General features: G+C 35.7%; 3 protein-coding genes across 3 annotated transcripts; 1 reads left to right on the top strand and 2 right to left on the bottom strand.

The window, feature by feature from the left end:
• The first annotated feature begins 710 nt into the window (after positions 1-710).
• Positions 711-5,135, top strand: LOC131605950 (1-acyl-sn-glycerol-3-phosphate acyltransferase 3-like). The gene is made up of 11 exons (XM_058878237.1): positions 711-791; positions 3,136-3,258; positions 3,434-3,473; positions 3,557-3,630; positions 3,719-3,778; positions 3,923-4,000; positions 4,098-4,256; positions 4,357-4,482; positions 4,588-4,680; positions 4,752-4,838; positions 4,914-5,135. Exons 1-11 carry the CDS (start codon positions 711-713, stop codon positions 5,133-5,135), a joined length of 1,143 nt encoding a protein of 380 aa, XP_058734220.1.
• A 240-nt stretch (positions 5,136-5,375) lies between these two features.
• On the bottom strand, positions 5,376-6,560 carry LOC131603732 (uncharacterized). The gene is made up of 3 exons (XM_058876155.1): positions 6,213-6,560; positions 5,829-6,072; positions 5,376-5,618 (listed from the first exon to the last, which is right to left on the bottom strand). Exons 1-3 carry the CDS (start codon positions 6,437-6,439, stop codon positions 5,616-5,618), a joined length of 474 nt encoding a protein of 157 aa, XP_058732138.1. The 5' UTR covers positions 6,440-6,560; the 3' UTR covers positions 5,376-5,615.
• A 584-nt stretch (positions 6,561-7,144) lies between these two features.
• LOC131603731 (F-box protein SKIP8) lies at positions 7,145-10,650 on the bottom strand. The gene is made up of 3 exons (XM_058876154.1): positions 9,965-10,650; positions 8,548-8,744; positions 7,145-7,514 (listed from the first exon to the last, which is right to left on the bottom strand). The coding sequence occupies exons 1-3, from the start codon at positions 10,376-10,378 to the stop codon at positions 7,262-7,264; spliced, it is 864 nt and encodes a 287-aa protein (XP_058732137.1). The 5' UTR covers positions 10,379-10,650; the 3' UTR covers positions 7,145-7,261.
• Positions 10,651-21,604: the final 10,954 nt, after the last annotated feature.

The raw sequence follows: 21,604 nt of genomic DNA, 5'->3' as shown, positions 1-21,604 counted from the left end.
ACCATCATCGATAAATTATGTCATTGATGCGACAAAAGAAATTCAATTGCTAAATCAAGAACAAAGTATAAAAAGTGTATTAAATTGAATCTCTCAGATTTCAAGTTCGATACACAAAAGGAAAAATGATGATCGATCTATATTTTGTAAGAAAAAAAATGAATTGAGGGAGGAAGGCTATAACTAACGGGAAAAATACACCGATGAAGGAAGCTAGAGTTTATGTGATAATAAGTACTTCAAAACTGGAATATAAAATAAGAAATAAAATTTATAATACATTTGACAATTCATTACTTAATTTGTTCAAATAAGAATCTTTTTAAACCTAACGGATCCAAACAATAAAATAAAACTAATTAAAGATAACATAAAACTAGCTAAATATTTAAAAAAAAAAAACTAAATCAATTTAAAATCTTAATATAAATTGTTTTTAATACTATATTAATATTGTCAACATAAGTTTTTTCTTTATAGATGATGTTTCACAACAAGGTCATATTTTATTGCGGTGAACTATGTGAAGTTGTTAGCTTTATTTTTGACCCCATCCATATTTCGACCTCTTAGTGAAGTTAGTTAGATATGAATTAGTCAAATAGAGATCATCTCTCTCTCTCTCAAATTACTCTCTCTATTCTTTTATTTGATTCTCTCAGTTTTATCACTTGATCAATCTCAGACTTTATTAGCAGGCAAGGGAAGACATGGCATTTCCAGCAACAATTGTTGTTCTTCCTTTAGGCATTCTTTTCATTCTTTCAGGCCTCATTGTTAATGTGATTCAGGTAAAATTTAATTCATGAACATTAATTATATATCAATATGTTACTTGTAAGGATTTTTGCATGCACATGCATTCTTCATTATATTTAGCTTTTGTACATTTGGATCTGGTAAGAAACTTTAAGAAAAGTAAAAAACAAAATGAAACCGATTTAGCCATTAGGATACATATTGACATGAGGTGTCATACAATTGTATCTTGCAATGTGTTCGCCAAATAAATTCTTATTTATTAGTGTAAAGTTTTCATAATATTGAAAAATTTGTCATGTAAACTATATGTATGCATACACATTAAATACAGTTTTTTGGAAAAAAAATTGGGTATTAAGTTATAGCACCGTACACACCTCAACATGATGACATTGCTAAGAGAAAGAACAAAAGTATCTTGAACATGGCAAAAAGCATGTTCAAGGCAAAGAAAATACCTAACTATTTTTGGAGTGAGGCTACCTCAACTGATGTCTACATCATTAATAAATGTCCAACAGATAAGTTGCACAACAAGACTTCTTATGAAGTTTGGTATGACCTAAAACCAAGTGTTGGACATTTCAAAAAAATTGGCTCATTGTGTTACAGACATGTACCCGAGCCATTCAGAAGGACATTTAATGATAGAGGTCAAGCCATGATTTTAGTTGGCTACCATTCTACACGTGCCTACAAGTTGTTATCACCAATTTAGAGCAAGGTAGGGATTAGTAAGGATGTGGAATTTGATGAAAGTAAATGATGGAACTAGCTTAACTCAACTCAATGCAAGAGGTTAATAGTTCAAGTCACATTAAAATCACTCTTCAAGATGATGAGTAAGTAGTAGAAGCTGAGAATGAACTTCCACAACCTCAAGAGGTGAGAAGATCATCAAGAGCCAAAACTCAATCAGTCATACTGAATGATTATGAAAGGTTTCAAAATCAAACCATAAGAGAAAATGGCGACCTAATTGAAGAAGCTATAATGGATGAAGCAGAGCCAATAAATCATGTTCAAACCATGAAAGAGGAGAATTGACAAAGTACAATGAATGAAGAGATCAAGTTCATTGAAAAGAACAAAACATGGAAACTAGTCAATTATTCAGATAAGAAATAAATAGATGTCAGTTGGGTTTACAAGTTAAAGTTGAAGGAAAATGGTGAAATTGCCAAGTATCAGGCAAGATTGGTAGCAAAAGGTTTTCTTCAAAAGCCTGGATTGACTTTAATGAAATATATGCACCAGTTGCTAGACTTGAAACTATAAGATTGGTGTAGCAATTGCAGTATATAGAGGTTAGAAGGTGAATCAGCTTGAATTAAAGTGAGCCTTCCTCAATCCCTAAAAGAAGAAGTTTATGTGAACCACCTGGTTTTGAAGTGAAAGGGCAAGAGAAGATGGTGTACATGTCAAAAAAAGTTTTGTATTGTTTGAAGCAAGCACCTAGGGCATGCAACAAGAGAATTGATAGCTTCTTGATCAAGTTAGGTTTCAACAAGTGCACATTAAAACATGTAGAGTATGTGAAAGACTTCACATTCAATGTCAAGCGAGAATGGTTTCAAGTGAGGATGGTTTCATGTGCACATTGTGAAAGGCTTCACATTGAGAATAGATAGAGGTCAAGAATACCTCGCTTGAATTTCTTGATCAAGTTGCTAGTAGACAATGAATAAAAAATTGATTCGGCAAACCATCTTCTGAGCCATAGTAGGAGCAAGCACATCGAAATGAGATACCATTTTCTTAGGGACCCAAGCTAGTAAGTTAGTGTGTTGCTTATTTAGTAAAGGTCACTTCCCTTTTCTTGCTAAGAAACTTTATCAGGTGATCTGTTCACATAGTCCTTTCCCATTCTACCTAGGGCACCATGTTTAATGAATAGTTCGGAGAGCCAAAAGATAATGAAATGACAAAAAACTTGAATTGCAATTGGTTGAGATTCTAACAAAATCCTTGAAGCAAGCAAAATTTGAAGATCTTGAAGAATTGATGAGAATGAGGAAGAATGAGGATAGGTATTAAAAGTGTAACTCAGTTTTCAAGATGTGGTAACTGGTAGTTCAACTCATGGTTACTGCTATTTCAACAAATGGTTACTGATAGTTCAACATATGATTACTGATACTTCAACATGTAGTTACTAACTAAAAATTAATTACTTGGTAGTATGATCTATATAAAGGATGTAGCACTTTGTAAAAACTCAACTCCATTCCAATAATACTTCTCTCTCTCAATTGCTCTTTTATTATTTTCTATTTTCTTCAATTTGTAAATAACTTATAATTCAAGTTATCCAACAGTTGATTGTTATTTCACCTAATCATATCATAAAGATATAATTATACTAATTTGCAGGTTGTCGTCTATGTCCTCTTTCGTCCAATATCAAGATATTATTACAAAAAAGTAAACAAAGTGCTCACAGAAGTACTATGGTTAGAGCTCATATGGCTAGTTGATTGGTGGGCAGGCGTTAAGGTTTGTTTATTCGACTGTCGTATCTCCATCGATACTTTTTCATTTGATATATCTGACCCTATATATAGATTCATGACGACTTTATAATACAGTCGACTGCATGCTACATGTTACATTAAGAATATTGGTAGGCAGGAAGAAGAATCTAACTAGTTGAATGATCTTGATGTTGCAGATTGAACTATATGCAGATTCAGAAACTTTCAAATTATTGGGTAAGTTCTTATATATCTTCTTTTTTTCTTTGACAGTCTGTTGCTACAAGATCTCATGAATTTGCATTTGAGAGAAACTTTAGGTAAAGAAAATGCTCTTCTGATATGTAATCACAGGAGCGACATTGATTGGCTTATTGGATGGGTTCTAGCTGAGGTAAATTATTTCATGTTCTAATATAATTAGTTAAATTACATCTTTGTTTTGATCTTTCTTTTATATCAAATGGCTTCATGCGTTACAGCGTATGGGTTGCCTTGGTAGCACGGTTGCCATTATGAAGAAAGAAATCAAATACCTTCCTGTAAGTATTTGTAATCATCTCTTCGCAACACAACTGATACGGTTTCTGATAGGGATTTCTAGATCGAATCCAATGCAAACTGTACCAGCCAAGATGTATAATAATCTTTTACTATGAAAATTTGATCTTAACTGAACTAAGCAGGTTCTAGGTTGGTCAATGTGGTTTGCTGATTTTTTATTTCTGGCAAGAAATTGGGCTAAAGATGAACAAACATTGAAGGTAAATTCAAATGAATCATCCTAATATACTTGTATGTATTTAACATTGTTCCTTATCAGAATTTTATTTATGTATCTCTCTTGATTTTTGTTGGCAGACAGGTTTTGAGCAGCAAGTGCGTAATCCAGTTCCTTTTTGGTTGGCTCTTTTTGCCGAAGGAACTCGCTTTACACAGACAAAACTTTTAGAAGCTCAGGAATTTGCTAGGTCTAGAGGAATGCCTATACCGAAAAACATTTTGGTTCCTCGTACTAAGGTGACCAAAACTGATGCTTAGAACAAAATTTATTACTTACTCATTTTGATTTTGTTTAAGCTAATAAACATCTTTCGCTACTGATATAATGTTACTCCAGGGTTTCGTCACAGCTGTGATGCATACGCGGACATTTGTTCCTGTCATTTATGATTGCACATTTATAGTTTCAAAGACTGAGAATTCACCTACAATGTTGAGAATATTTCAAGGCATTCCTTGTACGGTAAGGCAGTGAAAACATTGACATACGTTAACGATGCAATTAATGATATCTGGATTATCCACAATCCTACAGCTCAACGATTCCTCTGCTTTTTTTCTTCTTCAGGTGAAGGTTCAAGTTAAGCGGCACAAAATGGAGGAACTTCCGGAAACAGCCAATGGCATTGCGCAGTGGTGCAAAGACCTTTTTGTTGCCAAGGTATTATGAATAATGTAAATGTTAAGTTCCTAAAGAGAATGCAAAACTTATAACACTTTCTGACCAATCAGGATGCTTTACTGGAGCAATACAATACTACAGACATATTCGGCGAATTCGAACTTCAAGAAAGTCGCCGGCATAAAAGATCGATAATGGTAAGTTGGCATGTTTGGTTTGAGTAAAGGTTTACCAAACAGGAAAAATTGCTGATGCTAACTAATTATTAACAGGTCGTGCTAAGTTGGTCTTGTCTCCTTGGCTTCCTTCTTTACAAATTCTTCAAGTGGTCTTCGCTCCTATCAACGTGGCAAGGAATTTTGTTAACGGTGGTTTTCCTGGTCATTGTGTCGGCTGTTATGGAAACACTCATTCATTCATCTCAATCAGAAAGTTCTAAACCTGCTAGTTTACCTATACAAGACCCCATCAAGCAGAGACTTCTTCAGAAATAGCTAAGATTCACCATGAATTCATGTTAATCCCGTTACATGTCTCTATTTCAGTAGGCAACAACATATGTACATTACATGTTTCTTCGTCCGTAGCTTTTTGGTTTGAAAATGCAGGATTTGTTAGATAGAATAATGTCATTGATATCCAAACGAGTTCGCTCCTAGCGCATATTAATTTTGGGTCAAGTAATCAGAATAATTAGACCCTAATAGTATTAATGGCAAGGAACTGGTTATCAATGAAAAAGAAAGAAAAAATCTGTCAAAACTTAAATACTATCATTTAGGTGATTACATTGCATGGCCCTATTTTACGAATGCATTGATAAGTCGTATACATGTCGAAAATCCTTACAGAATATAGACGAGAAATCATGACATCGTCCTCTTCCTTAATGCACTTAGTTTTGTTTCACCTTCATGGCTGGTATATTTTTTCCAAAAACTTGCCGCTTCAATTTCTTCGAACCTTCCTTTATGTTACTGCAAAATTTGGCACCATGATATATTTTACTGATTAGAAGCCAAAGAGGGTGACAGACCACGATAATTGATCTTTTTTGCAGCTTCATACAATATCATTAGTCACAAAATTTTGACATTTTAGATCTATCATACAAAATAATTGAACTTGTTGAGGTTTCATGAATGATAAATTGGATAGTCCATATATATGAGAAAGACGATGCATACCGGCTTTGAATTAGTTGCGGTTGTAGGAGAGGGTGTTTTAACTTTACCACTACCGGAGACAACCTCGTCCATGCTTTGTCCTTGTCGTCTATATCTACCACCAGAAGCAACAAATCCAGGGCATGGTCTGTAAGCCTTAATAGGCCACCATCCAAAGCCAGGGACAGTTGCAATCCCACCTTGCATCCTTCCTTCACCATTGCATCCTTTCTCTACTTCTTCTTTTCCACATGCTTTACAACCACTGTTAAAAATATGTTCAGAAACAAACTACATACCTTAAAATAAGTTGATGTTTTGCTACATGACAGAGGCAATCTATATAGCAAGTTTGTTAATAGGTGATAATTGAAGAGTTTTGATATAAAGGGAAAATGATGATACCTTTGTTGGGTTGAGGATTTTGATAGATTGGGAACATCAAGTTGTTGTCCTGGTGAAGAAGAAATGGGGGGAGTTGGAGTAGAAGAAGGAGAACACTGTGAGGGAGGAACAAGAATCTTAGAAAAACAAGGGGAAGTGCTAGTTGACCATAGATTTTTTGGCTTGTGCAATTGAACCTGATGATGATAATGTTGAGGAGTTGGAACGGAAAGGAAAGCTATTGTCATTCTTTCTCTCTCCCTTACTTTCTCTCTCCCTTACTTTCTCTCTCTTTCTCTATATTGGGGACAGAGTAATCTGAGCCACTCTTTTAATTCTACTTATCCTAAATTCCAAAGTATTTTATCAGTGTGATGTGAGGATGTTAAAGAAAAGTTGAGCTCCTCTTATTTTCTCAAAGAAATGAAGGCTCAATTCAATCCAATTCCCCAAAAAAAAAAAGATTGATATGTTTAAAAATAATTTAACAAATGGACATTGAAAATTTCCCATTCATATAAAAAATTATGTATATTTTATATTAGATTTTCAGCTATAAAATAGCCATTTAATAAAAAAAATCAATTAATTCCCTTATTATTAGGAAAAACAATATTTTACCTTTTAAAAGTTGAATGAGCGATATTAAAAATGAATATTCCTAAACATATGACCTAACGCTTTTTACAACAAAATCATCATTTAAGTGTCAGCAAAAAAATGCAGACCCTACAAGAACTAGAATTCACGCCAAAATTTAAGCGTGCTTTTGCATTAGCACCCGCAACTGCACAGCCTTGGTTTTTCACACGTCTCGGCAACATATCAGACTTTGATTCACAAGTAATTTTTTCCATCGATCTTTTGTATTTACTTTAGTCCACCTACTCTATTTTTAACTCTTTTGTGGCTCCAATGCAATTTCCTGTATTATATACAGTATGAAAACAAAATATTCAAAACTCAACAAAACTTCCAATTACGAAAATAATTTCAAGCATCTTGCTTCTGCAAATAAACCTTTTCTGGAACCAGTATCAGACATAATAACATATTATCTCTCACTATTATTATCCATGCATAATTTGTTGATCTACATCCCCATTCATCACAGAACTGTGATGATGAACCATATACCACCGTCCATTATGGAACTCAAACACATTGGTTACATAGAACGGCACAGTATCCATGTCAACATATGTTTTCATAGTAACCCAAGCCATGTCAGTCAAGACTCGAGCTCGTACATCCCGAACCTGAAAGTTCAATCCTTGCTCCCAGTTGAAAACAAGTTGCCAGCCCCGCATTACTCCATTATACCTGTGGCATGCAATATTCAGTTATTGTTATTCATACCAGAATGACATAAATTACAATGAAGTACAAAGAATTGTCCATATAATTTCACAAACTTGCAAGATCTCTGGAAAATTATTTGTCTAATATATAGGATCTATTTTCCAATATAGTAAGTACCAAAGCACGGACACCCCGAATTTGACCCCGACACTGACACGGCGACACCGATAAAAAATTGAAAAAATGAATAACTTAAACATAAACAAAAGTGTCGGTGGAAGTGTCCGATACCGACACGGACACGCTTGTTTTCAGAGGTGTCGGTGAAGTCCATAAGTTACCAAAACCCAGTTTTATTGACCTGACTATAATACTTGAGAGAACAGTACTTCGGACAAAATATCTAAGCTAGAAAAACAGAAAAAAAATTGAACTGCTCGTATTGCTAGTAGTCTTGATTAGATGTCCCTAGCACAAGGAAAACCCCTTCCTAATAGAGCGAACAAGGAAGAGAAAGAGGGAAGGAGGTCAAGTAGATAACTACTAGGGTAGGGACCATATCATACTACCCTCTTTTCCAAGGGTCTATTGAGGAGGAGGATTTTGGAGGATTAGGTCTATATCTTAATATATGTTTAAAAATTTTAAAATTCAATCATGCTTCATTCTTTTTTAGAAAGATTTTAAAATTTGCTTAATCTAGAAATAAAAAAAATGTTCTGAAACGGTCATTTACGAAACAGAGGGTGTAAGATGTTTTTTATATCCTCATATGGTTCGGAGTGGAAACTTACACAGGAATAACATTAGAACATTCTCTTGTTTCAGATTTAAATTTAAATACAAGTCCACATTAAGTACCAGTTACAATAATCAGTGACCTAAGTCAACTATAAGCATCCAAGAATTTCTGTCAGGGTATCTCATGCAAGTGCCATAACCAAAAAACCAACACACAACTTAAACAAAAATATGAAAAAGATATATTCTATCTATGCAAAATGGATAGTTTTGTAACAGAAAAATATAGCCTTTACTTATGAAAGAAACATACCCCGAAAAAAGTTCTCCTGAGGCATGGATGCATTTCACGTAATCTGCATTAAGCCAAAAACGTCTCATTGCCTGAATGGATTTGTCTCTTATGATATTGAAAAATTCTGTATTAACAATCACAATTGCTCTTGTGGCAGCATAGTAAGCCTTCCACCCATTTCTTGGTCTGACGCTACCTTGTTCCAATGTGAAATCCTAAAAAAATATCTTAAAAACATTACAACAGAAAGAAACACATGGCAAATGAGAATCACCAAAAATCATCTAAAAAATTCAGCCTAAGTAATCATCGAAACTCTCATTTAAATTGGACAAATTAGCCGATGTTTAGGTTCGTGCCAATTTACTATATGACTTCATCCTAGAACATAATGATCATTTCACCAAAGCAGTCGTTCCGGATTAGCGGCGCGCAGCGGCCTACCCCAAAAGTGGGATAACATGTAGCGGGATGATCGCTGTTGATCATCTTTTTGGGTACAAATTACATATAATAATTATACATATATATTTAAGGTAAAATTAAACTGATAACTCAACTCATAAAATATTCATAAATCAAAGCATACACGACTCTTGAAGTGCATAAATGACTGTGAATGAAGGTTAAGATTGAGTCTCAACTCAAATTTGACTGAAAAACCCAACATTACCCTTAACATTGTAAATTTAAGGGATAATTTCAGTTTTTTAAACAGGAAAAGGATAGCAGGCCAGAAAATGCTCGGGACCGGCGACCGCTCTGCTCCACTATCCTGCTATTTACCCTATAGTGGCCGCTATAATGTTCAGCACCGCTAAGGATCTTCCAATAGCGGTCGGCCTCCGCTCCGCTATAGTGGGATAACACCGTTATTGGCCACTATTGACTACTCTGCATTTTACTTTCACCGATACTAATTCAGTTTCAATGATTCTTTGGACTCATAAAAACCAGTAGTTCAAGCAAGATAGGACTCATAAAAACCAGTAGTTCAAGCAAGATAGGACTCATAAAAACCAGTAGTTCAAGCAAGTTAAGAAACATAACTGGCGTGGACATTCGAACTATTTACATAATTGAACAACCAACAACAACGCCACACAAATCCACTTTCTTCTACAACTTAAACCCCACATTTTAAGGGCAATAGCAATTTGATTAAAGAACAATACAGTAAGCAAATTGAAGCCCAAATGCGTCAATTATCCTTTCAACCCATCACAAAAGGTTTAACCATGCCCTGTTTCATCATATTTTCAAATACCTTCATTGGACATTCTAGAATTTACAAGTATTTCAGTTCAGTTCAAATGTTTTCTAACGGCAATTGTTCTAAACAAAACCAAATATAAAAATTTCAGTGTCGTAGATTATTTTCTAAACCTAGGTATTGAAAAGGGCAAAAAGATAACATGAAAAGCAATGAATTCACCTTGTGATAAAGCGCTTTCCAGGCATTATCATCATTAGCAGCCTTCCGCATCAAAGAATTAGTCATCGAAAGCCGACACAAACTCGGATAATCCAAATAACTAAGCGCGTGCGTCGTAATCTCTGGAACAAGCTCCTCCATCATAGACGAACCAGTACGACGATCAGCCAACACAACCGGCGCAGGAGAAGGACTGATCTCCATCATATCCGCAACACTTCCGTTAACACTTCCGTTCAAGTAAGGCACAGAATCTTCAGAATCGGACGAAGCACAGTGGTTGAACGGCGGCGTGAATCTTGCGAAAGAAAACCGAAAGGAAAACGGCCGAAAGAGAGAGAAGAGCGCGAGGAAGAAACACAGGGCGGTTACTGCGACGGCGAGGAGGAAGGGTTCGGAGAAAAGAGAGAACATGTCGATTCATAAGACATGAAAAATTGAGATTCGAAGAACATGAAAACCCTAAATTGTGGGAATTGGAAACCCTAAATTTGAATGAAGGGGGAAATGGAAAAAAAGGTAATAACAGTAATAATAAGAATAAGAAGAAGAAAAGAAGAAGAAAGAAAAAGGAGAGAGTGGATGCTACTCGCTTACTCTCTCAATCAGTGATAGTATGAATGAGCCCAAACCGTTCACCACTGCTGCGTTCATACTGCCTTCTCCGTCAAACGTTACAATGGATTTTATTTTTATTTTATTTATTGAAACTATTTAATTATTATCGTAACCGTAAAAAAGAAGATAATGAAGGAGATTTTCTTTATTAATTAAAATAATTTTAATGATCATTTTTATAATATTTTTTAAATAATTTTACCAAGAAAAAGCAAGTTAAGATAAAGGAAATTTGTTTAAAGTGTAAATGGTGTTCAAGATCATACATTTTACTCACCGGATTCGTTTCTCGCTTGATATTCGGATACTTTGAGTTTATGAATTTTCATAATGATTTTGACACCTCAAATCCTAACACTAGAACTTCTATTTATACTAATACAAGATTAACTCTCTTCAACGGCTTGATCTTTAGAAGTTGAAACGTTTTCGTCGCATGCATTTTGGCCTTGGATTTGTCTCCACGTGTACTTTCGGATAAGTCCAAAAAACAGTCATGTTGCTCTTCTCAGCGTTCAATCTATTGTCGTCAAAGACTCATTCCAAACTTTTAGTCGAAATCTTGATTGCATTGTCCGTCATCAAAATCTTTGGACAATCACTCCTAAGGAACTGCTAAGTCTCTACTTCTAGCTTATTCTTAAAACTTCGACTTCTTGAGCTAAAGGGATTGTGTCGAAATACTCCTTTGATTCTCCAAGTTTTACTTAGTTCTTTTTTTCTTGAACCTCTCTTTCATAAACCGAGGTCATTGTGTCAAAAAGTCAGGCTAACAAGAACGCGCTGCAGACTTCATCCAACTTTACCCGAGGATAATAATCGTGAACCTAGTGATGCTGAAGTGAAGACGCACTTGGACCTTCGGGGTAAGACCAATGTAGTTTCTTGGATCATCCTGACAACCATTCTAAAGCCGAACACCTAGCCTAGAGACGCGTGACAATGGTGGAACCGACCGATGCAGTTAAGTACGTTTGGGTGGACACATAAGGGGCGGGTACCCCGTCAGTTTTGAGTACTAAAGCATCAATAGAGGTTGTTGGCATTGTGTTTGATGACTCTCTGAACTGGCCAGTTCTTCTCGTGGGTCCGGAAAATATGACATGTAGCTTCTTTAAGGTTGCTCAGTCCCGCTTTACGAGTGTCTGTTCACAAAAATAGGATTGTAGATGCCTTTTTATAAACTTTGAAATGGATTTTATAAAGCATTAAAGCTTCACCAGCGGGGCCTAGGCTTACATGAAGGTTTCGAGCTTTTCGTCGAGCATAAGCCTTGGAAGCCTTCTCTCAAGTTGTTGTTCAACTTATTACATATGGTGCACACTTCTCAAGACAACACCCGTGTCCAAAGGCTTATTGACTCTGACCCGAATGATCCCTGGTTCGACCATTTCACTTGTGACGGGAAATTTTTGAGGTGTTTCTTGCTGGTGAAACCCCTTTCACCAGAGGCCCATCTTACTTTCTGCTACTCCCTAAGGGCATCTTCTCGCTTCCAACATAATGTCCATTTATATCGCACCAATCCATGTCCTCTTTACCCCGATGATGTAACACCCCATTTCTACCCAACAATTAGACAAGAATCACAGTTTCAAAATTTCTCAACAAATAAATGAGGCGTCACATATTCACTTTCATTAACAAATCACTTCATCGCATTTAGCGGATACATAGCACTTATTTAATCAGTCAAACAATTGTTCAACATATAATACTTTCAAACAAAATATTTCTCTTATGAAAACATGGCAGAATCATAGTTCTCAATCTTTGAGTCAATAACATCTTATTCAACTAAGATAAAACAATAAACAACAACATCATAAACATCATAAATCATCCCCCCTGACAGACTGACCAAGTTTTCCCATTTTATTGCTCTTCCAACAAGTTTCTCTGCTAAAGATCTGGCCGTCCGATTTTCTGTTGAGATCTGTCGCCTTCATGGAATACCATCCTCCATTGTCTCAGATCGTGACCCCCTGTTTCTCAGCAACTTTTGGTGTGAACTTTTCAAGGCACAGGGCACCACACTTAAGTATAGCTCCGCGTATCACCCTGAAACAGACGGATTAACTGAGGTTACTAACCGTTGTCTAGAGACGTATTTGAGATGCTTCACAAGTGACAATCCAAAAAAATGGTTTCGATACTTACATCTCGCGGAGTTTTGGCATAACACTGCTCACCACTCAGCCATCAATATGTCTCCCTTCGAGGCTCTGTATGGCCGTCCTCCACCATCTCTGTTACGCTACACCCGTGGCTGCACCCAACTCACGACCATTGACTCGTCCCTGCAACAACGAACAGAGCTTTTAAACACTCTGAAACAGAACCTCAAAAGAAGTCGTCAGAGAATGGAATCACAGGCAAACCAAAAGAGAACAGATCGTACCTTTTCTGAAGGGGATTTCGTGTGGTTACGACTTCAACCATATCGCCAAACCTCTGTGACTCGTCGTTCTTCACAAAAGCTTTCAAAATGATACTTTGGCCCCTTCCAGATCATTCGTCGCATCGGTAAAGTCGCCTATCATCTGGATCTACCTCCTTCCGCCAAGATCCACCCAATCTTTCATGTGTCACAACTACGTCAGTTCCATGGTACGAACCCTTCGCTGCGTTTCACTCCAATTCCTACCGAGATAGCCACCACGGATGTGGAAGCAGAAGAAGTTTTACACACCCAAGACCACCACAGGGAGTCAGGTACACGAAATAAGGGAGATGGAAAGCGAACAACATTAGTTGAAAATAGAGAACATAGTCAAGAAGTGGAAGGGAAAGTTGAGTTTACTTGTGAAGAGAAAAGAAGTGGAAATGAGGAAGTGGAAACTCTGACTCAGAATATAGAGTCCCAATGTACTTTACCTTCCCACTCTCCCACGCTTCCTTCTAACGTCTCTGATTCAATTAAATCTGCGCCATCCTTTAGCCCACCTACCCTTGATCTACAATCTCCATCGTTGCTTCCTTCTGCTCCTTCACGTGACTTGATGAGTTCCAAGACCAACACACTTCCCCATGTTTCGTTGGACACAGCTGGCGCCTCACACTTTCCCCATCATGGAGTACAGCTTGTCCACCACAAGGCTTCACGTGTTATTTCTCCTCATGGGCCTCCTTGTAGTGCTGATCCACAAAAAGAGATAATACCCAACCTTGAGGACAAGGTTGTCCTTGGGCCGGTGAGTAGTGATAGAGGGCCCTCCCGAATTAGAAAACAGCCCATGTGGATGAGAGATTTTGTTACTAAATAATAGTCCTTTTTATTATTTCAGCAGCCTTTTAATTTTATTGTTGGGCTTGGCCCTTTTAGTGAACCCATTAGGGTTTCTGTTTGTATATATAGCAACTCTTTTGTAGCAGCAGCTTTTATGAATGAAATCAGAATTTTATCTTTCTTCCTAGTTTTGTGTTATTTTAATGGTGAATTCCTTTATTTGGTAATAGTTGTTGAACCCTCTTTATCAAATTGGGCTTAGTTAACACTTTCTCTTCACAACCAATTTTAGGCCCAATAAGATAAATAACACCAATTAAATTAAAATATCACTTTTATTAATATTTCAACAATATAATAAATCCGACTTGTAAATAATATTATTCTAAATATTATTCTTCGACCATTCGACTAATATCTGACTTTTAACTTAATAAATCCAAATATGTTCCTTAAAATAATATCGACAAATCCAATTACGACATAATCCAATATTTAAATCCTTCAATAATTTAATTAACCAATACATCACTTGATAATTTCCCGACGATATAATAATTCATTTGCCGACATAAATACTTATTCGCTAATGTCTCATATTTCCAGTCTAATCTTAATTACTCAGAAAATTCCCAAAACTTCAAATATTATTCTAATAATATTTCTAATACTGAAAATATCAAAACTCTTGATTAAATATTGATCCGCTATTCCGAACTAATACCGACTAAATCGTCTCAAAATACGAAAACTTCACTAAACACTCCGAACGTCTAGATTAAGCGAATAATCGAATTTCCGGGCGTTACAGATGAGGTAACGATGAAAGGAAGTCATGTGTTCCTAATTTCAAGGATTTGGTTATCAAAAAGGATTTAACCTTGATTAAGTGCCTTCTTCCAAGGCGAGGAAGAGACGAATTGAAACTTATGTCATCGCGATTGTGGTCAGTCGGGAGGAAAGGGAAGAATTTTTGGCAAGGATGAGATCTTATAGTATTTTATTTTATTTTATTCTAGTTTTTTGACATGTGTGGTTGTATTTTGCAGATAACGTGAAAAAGTTGAAGTTGTTTTACGACCTTACTAGTGCTCAATGTAACGCCCAGAAAAATAAGGATATGCTTAATTTGGACATTTGTGACGTTTATTGGAATTTTACCGTTTTTGGAATCGTTTCAGTCGGCATTAGTTCAGAATGGCGGACTAATATTTAATTGAAGGTTTTCATATTTTTGGTACTAGAAATATTATTAAGGTAATATTCGGCGTTTTGGGGTTTTTTTGGAGCAATTAAGTTTAGACCGTAAAGTAGATATTTTAGTTAGATATTTTTATGAGTGAATAGGAAGTAGGGGGAAGATAGAAATGAGATAAGAGAGAATAGAAGAGAGAAAACCAGAAAAGAAGAAAAGAAAGAAATAGAGAGAAAAGTGAGAAGAGAAAGAGGAGAAAAACAAAGAGAAGAAGAAGAAGAGAAAAGTGTGGAAATCAAAGCAAAACCTAGCAAACCAAGAATCTAACCAAGGTAAGGGGTGAATCTAATTTATCTTGAATGTATGATTCTTATAGTCTTGTTTTTGTTCTTGTTCTTGTTCTTCTTGTTCCATTTCCATAACTTTCTTGTGTGGTCTTTGATTGATCTAAGCTTGTTTGAGAATGATTGTATGATGATTAAATGATATCTTTGTTGTGTGTGTTTGATGAGTTTCCATTTTCTTTCCCATTTCCATGGCTTGATTGAGTTTGAAGAAAATGTTAGGTTTTGAGAAAGATTAATGAATCAACCATGAAAAGTTTGATGTTAGGTTGTTTCTATAGTATGTATGTGTTGTATTGGTGTTATAATGATGTTTTAGAGTGGTTTTGGTGGGTATAAGGGGATTAAAACAGTTCTAGTTCGTGCTGGTTTTTTCTGGGTTTTCGCAGGTCTGCTGAGCGGAGTTTTCGTTGGCTCGCTTCTGGCAGGGTCCGCTAAGCGGAGCTCAAGCGGCCAACAGCATTTTCTGTTTTTCCGAAAATTTGAAACTTCGTATCTTTTGAACCGTAACCCCGATTTTGTCGTCGTTCGAAGAGTTGGAAAGCTAACGCAATGAAATATACTATGATCTAATAAAATGATTCATAGGATGTAGTCTCCTATTATTTTTATTAGGATCAAGTGATGAACTGTGTAGTATGTTCAATTATCCAAACTTTGAAACCTTGTAACTTTTGATCTGTAACTCCGTTTCATACGCCGTTCGAAGCGTTAGGAAGCTAGTTGGATGTTCTATATGATGATATAGTCTTGGTTAGCTTGTGATTAATTGGTTGTAATTGTTGTTTATGAAAACACATAATTGTTTATATGCGCGATACGATTGGTAAATAATCATAGTGCTTGGTTGTAATTGTTGTTGATGTGTGGATTAATATGAAATCATGTTCGTATGTGTTATGTATTAATGAATGTTCATTCTTGATATGTGACGATGTTTGGTTGTTTGTTGTTAACACAATATGTGGCCTTATGGCAAGTAACTGTTGTTATTGAGGTATTGATGAAGATGTGGGCCGATGGCCAATATTAATTTGATGTGTATATGTGTGTTATACGTTCATCTATGCCGATGTGGCCAGTATGTTTTGACGGTGAATGTGTGTTGTGTGCTTATGAACGCCTGTGTGGTAATTATGGTGTGGTATAATTGACAACGATGTTGTTAATTTGTGATGTATCCTTTTGGATAGAATATAAACGGTGTAACATGAGCTTGTGGCCGTGTTATATTATTGATGAGGTTGTTGTCATGTAATAGAGTCATATATTTGCACAGCATAACATTTCAATACGTTAATGGCGGAATGCTATTAACAGGTGGCCTGAATTGGCAATTTTTACCAGTGGGAGCTTAATGCTTGGTAAAGGTGTATTTGCCCGAGTGGCAAGAGGTCATCAGTGGGGGCTAAATGCTCGATGACGGTTTGTCGTAGCTTACTGCTCGACAACGGTGTATTTTCCTGAGTGGAAAGAAGTCTCAGCATAATGTTCGGCAAGGTGTATTCGTCATAATGACAAGGAGGAGTTTACTCTGGATTTGGGTACCACATGCATATGCATAGTCGAGTCTCATTCATCATTGTCTGTCTTTATAATTTATGTTATCATTCATGTGTCGCATTACTTATATATTGATTGTGGTTGACTTAGTGGATTACTTTGTTGTATGATTCTTGATGATACTTGTTGGCATTACTATATTTATCATGCTTCTTCATTATAAATTATATTCTCACCCTTCTGCTGATTTGATGCTTGAGTGGCATCCTGCAGATTAGCCGCTTTGGGAATCTTTTGGATGAGGTAGTTCTCCAGTTGGTCTCGTCGGTTGCTCTGATACGTAACACCGGGTAGTCGGGAGTCTGTTGTTATTTATTTGTATATGACCCTTTTGAACATGCTTATGTGATGATGTGCTGATGTGTATTGTAAACACTTTATTTTGGAAAACCCCTCTTTGAGAGTGAGAGCTATACGTACATTTATATGTTCATATCTTCCGTGTGTTATGTATCGTTTTATAGGCAGGTGTTGTATGCTTTTGGCATCGCTGATGGCCGTTTATTTTCTAGGTGTTTGTTTGGTTACTTAGTGTAACATCCTAATTGTGTTGTATGAAATTTTAACACTCTGATATTTTCTTGCCTAAATGTTTTGGGTGGAATTGGGGTGTTACACTCAAGGTGTCAAGACTGGTAATACTGGCCAGGTTATGACGCCCCCTCTTAAGACACTGCTCTTGGCCCGATCATTGCTCCCTCTCAACCACTGAGGCAGCTGCTGGTACCCCTAGGGTCGACCAAATTGTCAATGATGCGGCCATTTTGATTGTGAAGGATGCGATGATATCCCTAATTCCAACAAAGAAGGATCAGGATGAAGATCCACGCTCCCTCCGGTAGAGGGTTCTCCTAATCTGGCCCATCTATCTAGCGAAGATATTTCAGGGGCGATTACTATAACACCTTATTTTTAGTAATTATTTTTACTTTAATTTAATTATGATTTTATGTATTTATTTAATTATTATATGTGGGTGATTAAATAAATGTGAGTGAGAGAAAAGGTGTGTGGTCTTATGGTAAGGTGTAGGGAGTAATTAGATATAGATCGAATAAATTAGAATTATTTAATTTAATTTAAATAATAATTTAATTTTATTAATTAAATAGAATAAGTAAATAAATAGAAATTAAGAGTTGGTAGAGATATTGTGGGTAAATTGGGAAATGTAGAGATAAGTGAGGATAAAATAGGATAACCTAAATGAGAGAATTAGGTTTTGTTTAAAAAGAGAAAAAAGTTAGGGTGGAGAGTTGACAGTGCGTGACATTGAGATTTTTGGAGAAAGGAGGCAAGGAGAAGAGAGAGAGAGAGAGAGAGAGAGAGAGAGAGAGAGAGAGAGAGAGAGAGAGAGAGAGAGAGAGAGAGAGAGAGAGAGAGAGAGAGAGAGAGAGAGAGAGAGAGAGAGAGAGAGAGAGAGAGAGAGAGAGAGAGAGAGAGAGAGAGAGAGAGAGAGAGAGAGAGAGAGAACTAGAGCATAGGAGGAACAAATATTGGAGAAGTTTGGAAGAATTTTGCAAGAGAAGTCCAAGGTAAATGGGAGAGTAGTTTTTAATAAAAAGGGCTTATGCATGAAGTGTATGGTAGAGGAGTCCTTAATCTCAAATATGAATAATAGGTTTTGTTAATGATCTTGAGATTGATGGTTCTATGTGATTTATGTTGTTATGAGTGTTGAATTTCATGTGTTAATACGTGAATAAATTTCTGGTTTGATATGTTCATGTAGCTTCCACCCTTGATAATGTTTGAAGGTTTTAGGGAATTGAAATAGTGTATACATCCATAATAGTATTTGTTAAATTGATGTTTATTGATGAGGATGTGATGAGACTATAGTATCATGTTGATTTACTGTGTTGGAAACTCGAAATATGTTGTTTGGGTGTTAGGGTGTGTTTGGGAAGAGATTAGGAATTAAGTGATTCCGTTGCACGTATATATTAAAAAGTAGGATTTGTGGAAAATGTCACAACAAAAATCGATTGGATTAGGGACACAATTTATTGGTCTCCTTGAAAGTGTTGAGAAAACACAAATTGAGATTGGGACAATCGATTGAAGCTAAAGGACAATTGTTTCGTCTTCCAATTTTTATGAAAAATATGTAATAGAGAGATAAGACAATGGACTGGATTCCTCAAGCAATCGATTGGTCCACATGATTTTTTGGTGAATTGTTTAACGTAAATCCATTGATCTATGGCGACAATCTATTGGTCCGTCGAGTGTTTCGATCATAACTTTTAAACCGTAAGTCCAAACAAAATTTTGTTTGAAGTGTTCGAAAGCTAACACGATTTAATATCGAGTGATAATATAACTAGAGGCTGAATTTGTTTTAATAATGTGATTAATTTATGATAATTAGATGAATCGTTGACGTGTTATTGACGGTGAATGTTATGAGTAATATCTTTATAAGTTATGAGTATGAATTGATGTATTATACATGATGAGTATAATTGATGTGCTATAGTGTGTTGTTGAGTTAATTTTGAGCTTCATATATGTGAATTAATAATTCATTGAGTTTATTTATTATATGTGATTGAGTTGTGTTGTTATGCTCAGTATGGTATTGAGTTGTTGTGGTAATCCAGAAGAGAGTGAAGGTAAGAAAAATACACAAGAAAGAGGAGTTTGAATTGTGTATTTGATTTGAACAAGTTCAAATTCTAAGCTAAAGTATGCAGTAGCGGAATAACTTAAAATGCATAAGCAATAAGTAAATCACACACAATAATTGTTTTGGTTCATGTATAACTAGAGTAGTCCAGTCTTCTTGCCACACAAGAGCTTTTCACTATAATCTGAACCTGATTATAATTTGCTTAGACACATCAATCTAAGACTTCCTGCTCAATCACTCTGAAAGAGACTTTCTTGTCTAAACCAACTGTTCAGGATTTCCTGCTCAATCACACTAGAAAGAGTCTTGCTTGCCTAAACCAATTGTTCATGACTTCCTTGCTCAATCGCACTAGAAAGAGACTTCTTTAATTAAACACTCAATTTGAAAATTTTACAAATTCTAAACAAAATATTTAGGATCACAATAAGATGTACATGATATTCAATCAGAGTTACAAATAATACAGCACACCCAAAGACCTTTGTTCTTGAGATTTCTAAGATATACAAGTGTAAGAAACTCTTAAGACTATGTGTAGCCACAACAACTATGTACAGAAGCTAAGAGATCAAAACAATTCTTGTTCTTTTTTTGATTTGTTGTTGTATATTCATGTTGTTTCTTCTGAATCTTCTGATCCTTATATAGAGGGAACAAAAGAGACGTTGGAAGCTTGCTTGCACAAGTGTCTTTGTTGAAGAAACAATTTCTAAGAGAGGCGCCGGAGTTGGTACAAATAGGATCTCATCTTCTGAATAATTTCTTTATCCATTGTGTCTTTCTCAAGTAAGGAGTCCATAGGCATGCTGGAGTAAACTAAAGAAATCATGTTATGTTTCCTTCAGCCTTGTGCTAAAACCTCTAGTTGACTTTCTCCATAATTCTAGCAGTTTAATAAGATGTTGCTGCTTTTGCACAAAGTATGGACAAGTGGGTGTTGTACTCTATTTCCAGTAAGGCACTTAAAGTTCCATTTGAATATCAGAGGCTGAGTCGACATGGCACTGAAGTCTTATCAAAACATCAAAGGCTGAGATGATTTTAGCACTGAGGTTCTATTTTAAAATTATATCATGATCCAATAGAATCTGAATTGCTTCTTCTTTATAATCCATTTATCTTGGTCAGAACCTAGTTAAATAACAACTTAATGATCTTGCTCACTTAAGCAAATGTTAGTATACCCTATTATTCTTTAAGTACTTTGTTATCATCAAAATCCAAAGAGTATGAACAGATTTTGTTCCAACAAAAAGAATTACGCGAGTTTGTCAATGCATATATGTTAGGATCAGAAGAGGGGTCTTAACACAATGAAATTTTGTTAACATGTTCATATATTCATGTTGAGTGGCATCAAGAGGCGGGTTGCTAGTTCAGAGAGTCTATAAAAAGAGACAATTCAAGTGAAATTAAATTTGTTTTGTAAAGTGAAACCATTTTTAGCCATTATATCAACTTAACCTTTTTGCTATTAAGGATTTTCTTCTTGAAATGATTTCGGCTGCCAAACTCTTACCTATTTCAATTTGAAACTTGCCTGAATAGAAAATAAAAATCATGTGATTGACAAAGGTCTAAATAAGGATTCATGCATTTCATCTGTATAAGATAAGTTTCAACTCTACCTGCAGCAGAAATGAAAAATTCATCTAATACTTTTCCATGCCCTGCCACAAGGAACGGTACAATCATTAAAGATACTTAGTGTTGCAAAAGCATATATTTATCTTGCTTTTGTAATATGAATTCAAAAGCTACATGCAAATAAATTATTTGCCTATCTATATACATATATTACTTACCCATTTTATAATCCAGGGCTTGCAGAATCATTTCAACCTGGTCAAAATTTCGAGCAAGGCAGTGCAATTAGAAACTAACGACAAGGTCTCCAATCTCCGTATCACAGTTCTAGACAGGGCCGGTCCTTTGAATTTGGGTGTCTTGGGCGAATCAAAAGAGTGATGCCCCTATAATTTTCTTTAACAATAAATACATAAGGATAAAAGAAATAATTGGATAAAAAATATTTTTTCATTTGACATTGTGC

The sequence above is a fragment of the Vicia villosa genome, linkage group LG5 (genome assembly GCF_029867415.1).
Source record: "Vicia villosa cultivar HV-30 ecotype Madison, WI linkage group LG5, Vvil1.0, whole genome shotgun sequence".
NCBI lineage: Eukaryota > Viridiplantae > Streptophyta > Magnoliopsida > Fabales > Fabaceae > Vicia > Vicia villosa.
The sequence above is the reverse complement of the archived record's forward strand: the minus strand, read 5'-3'. Positions and strand labels throughout refer to the sequence as shown.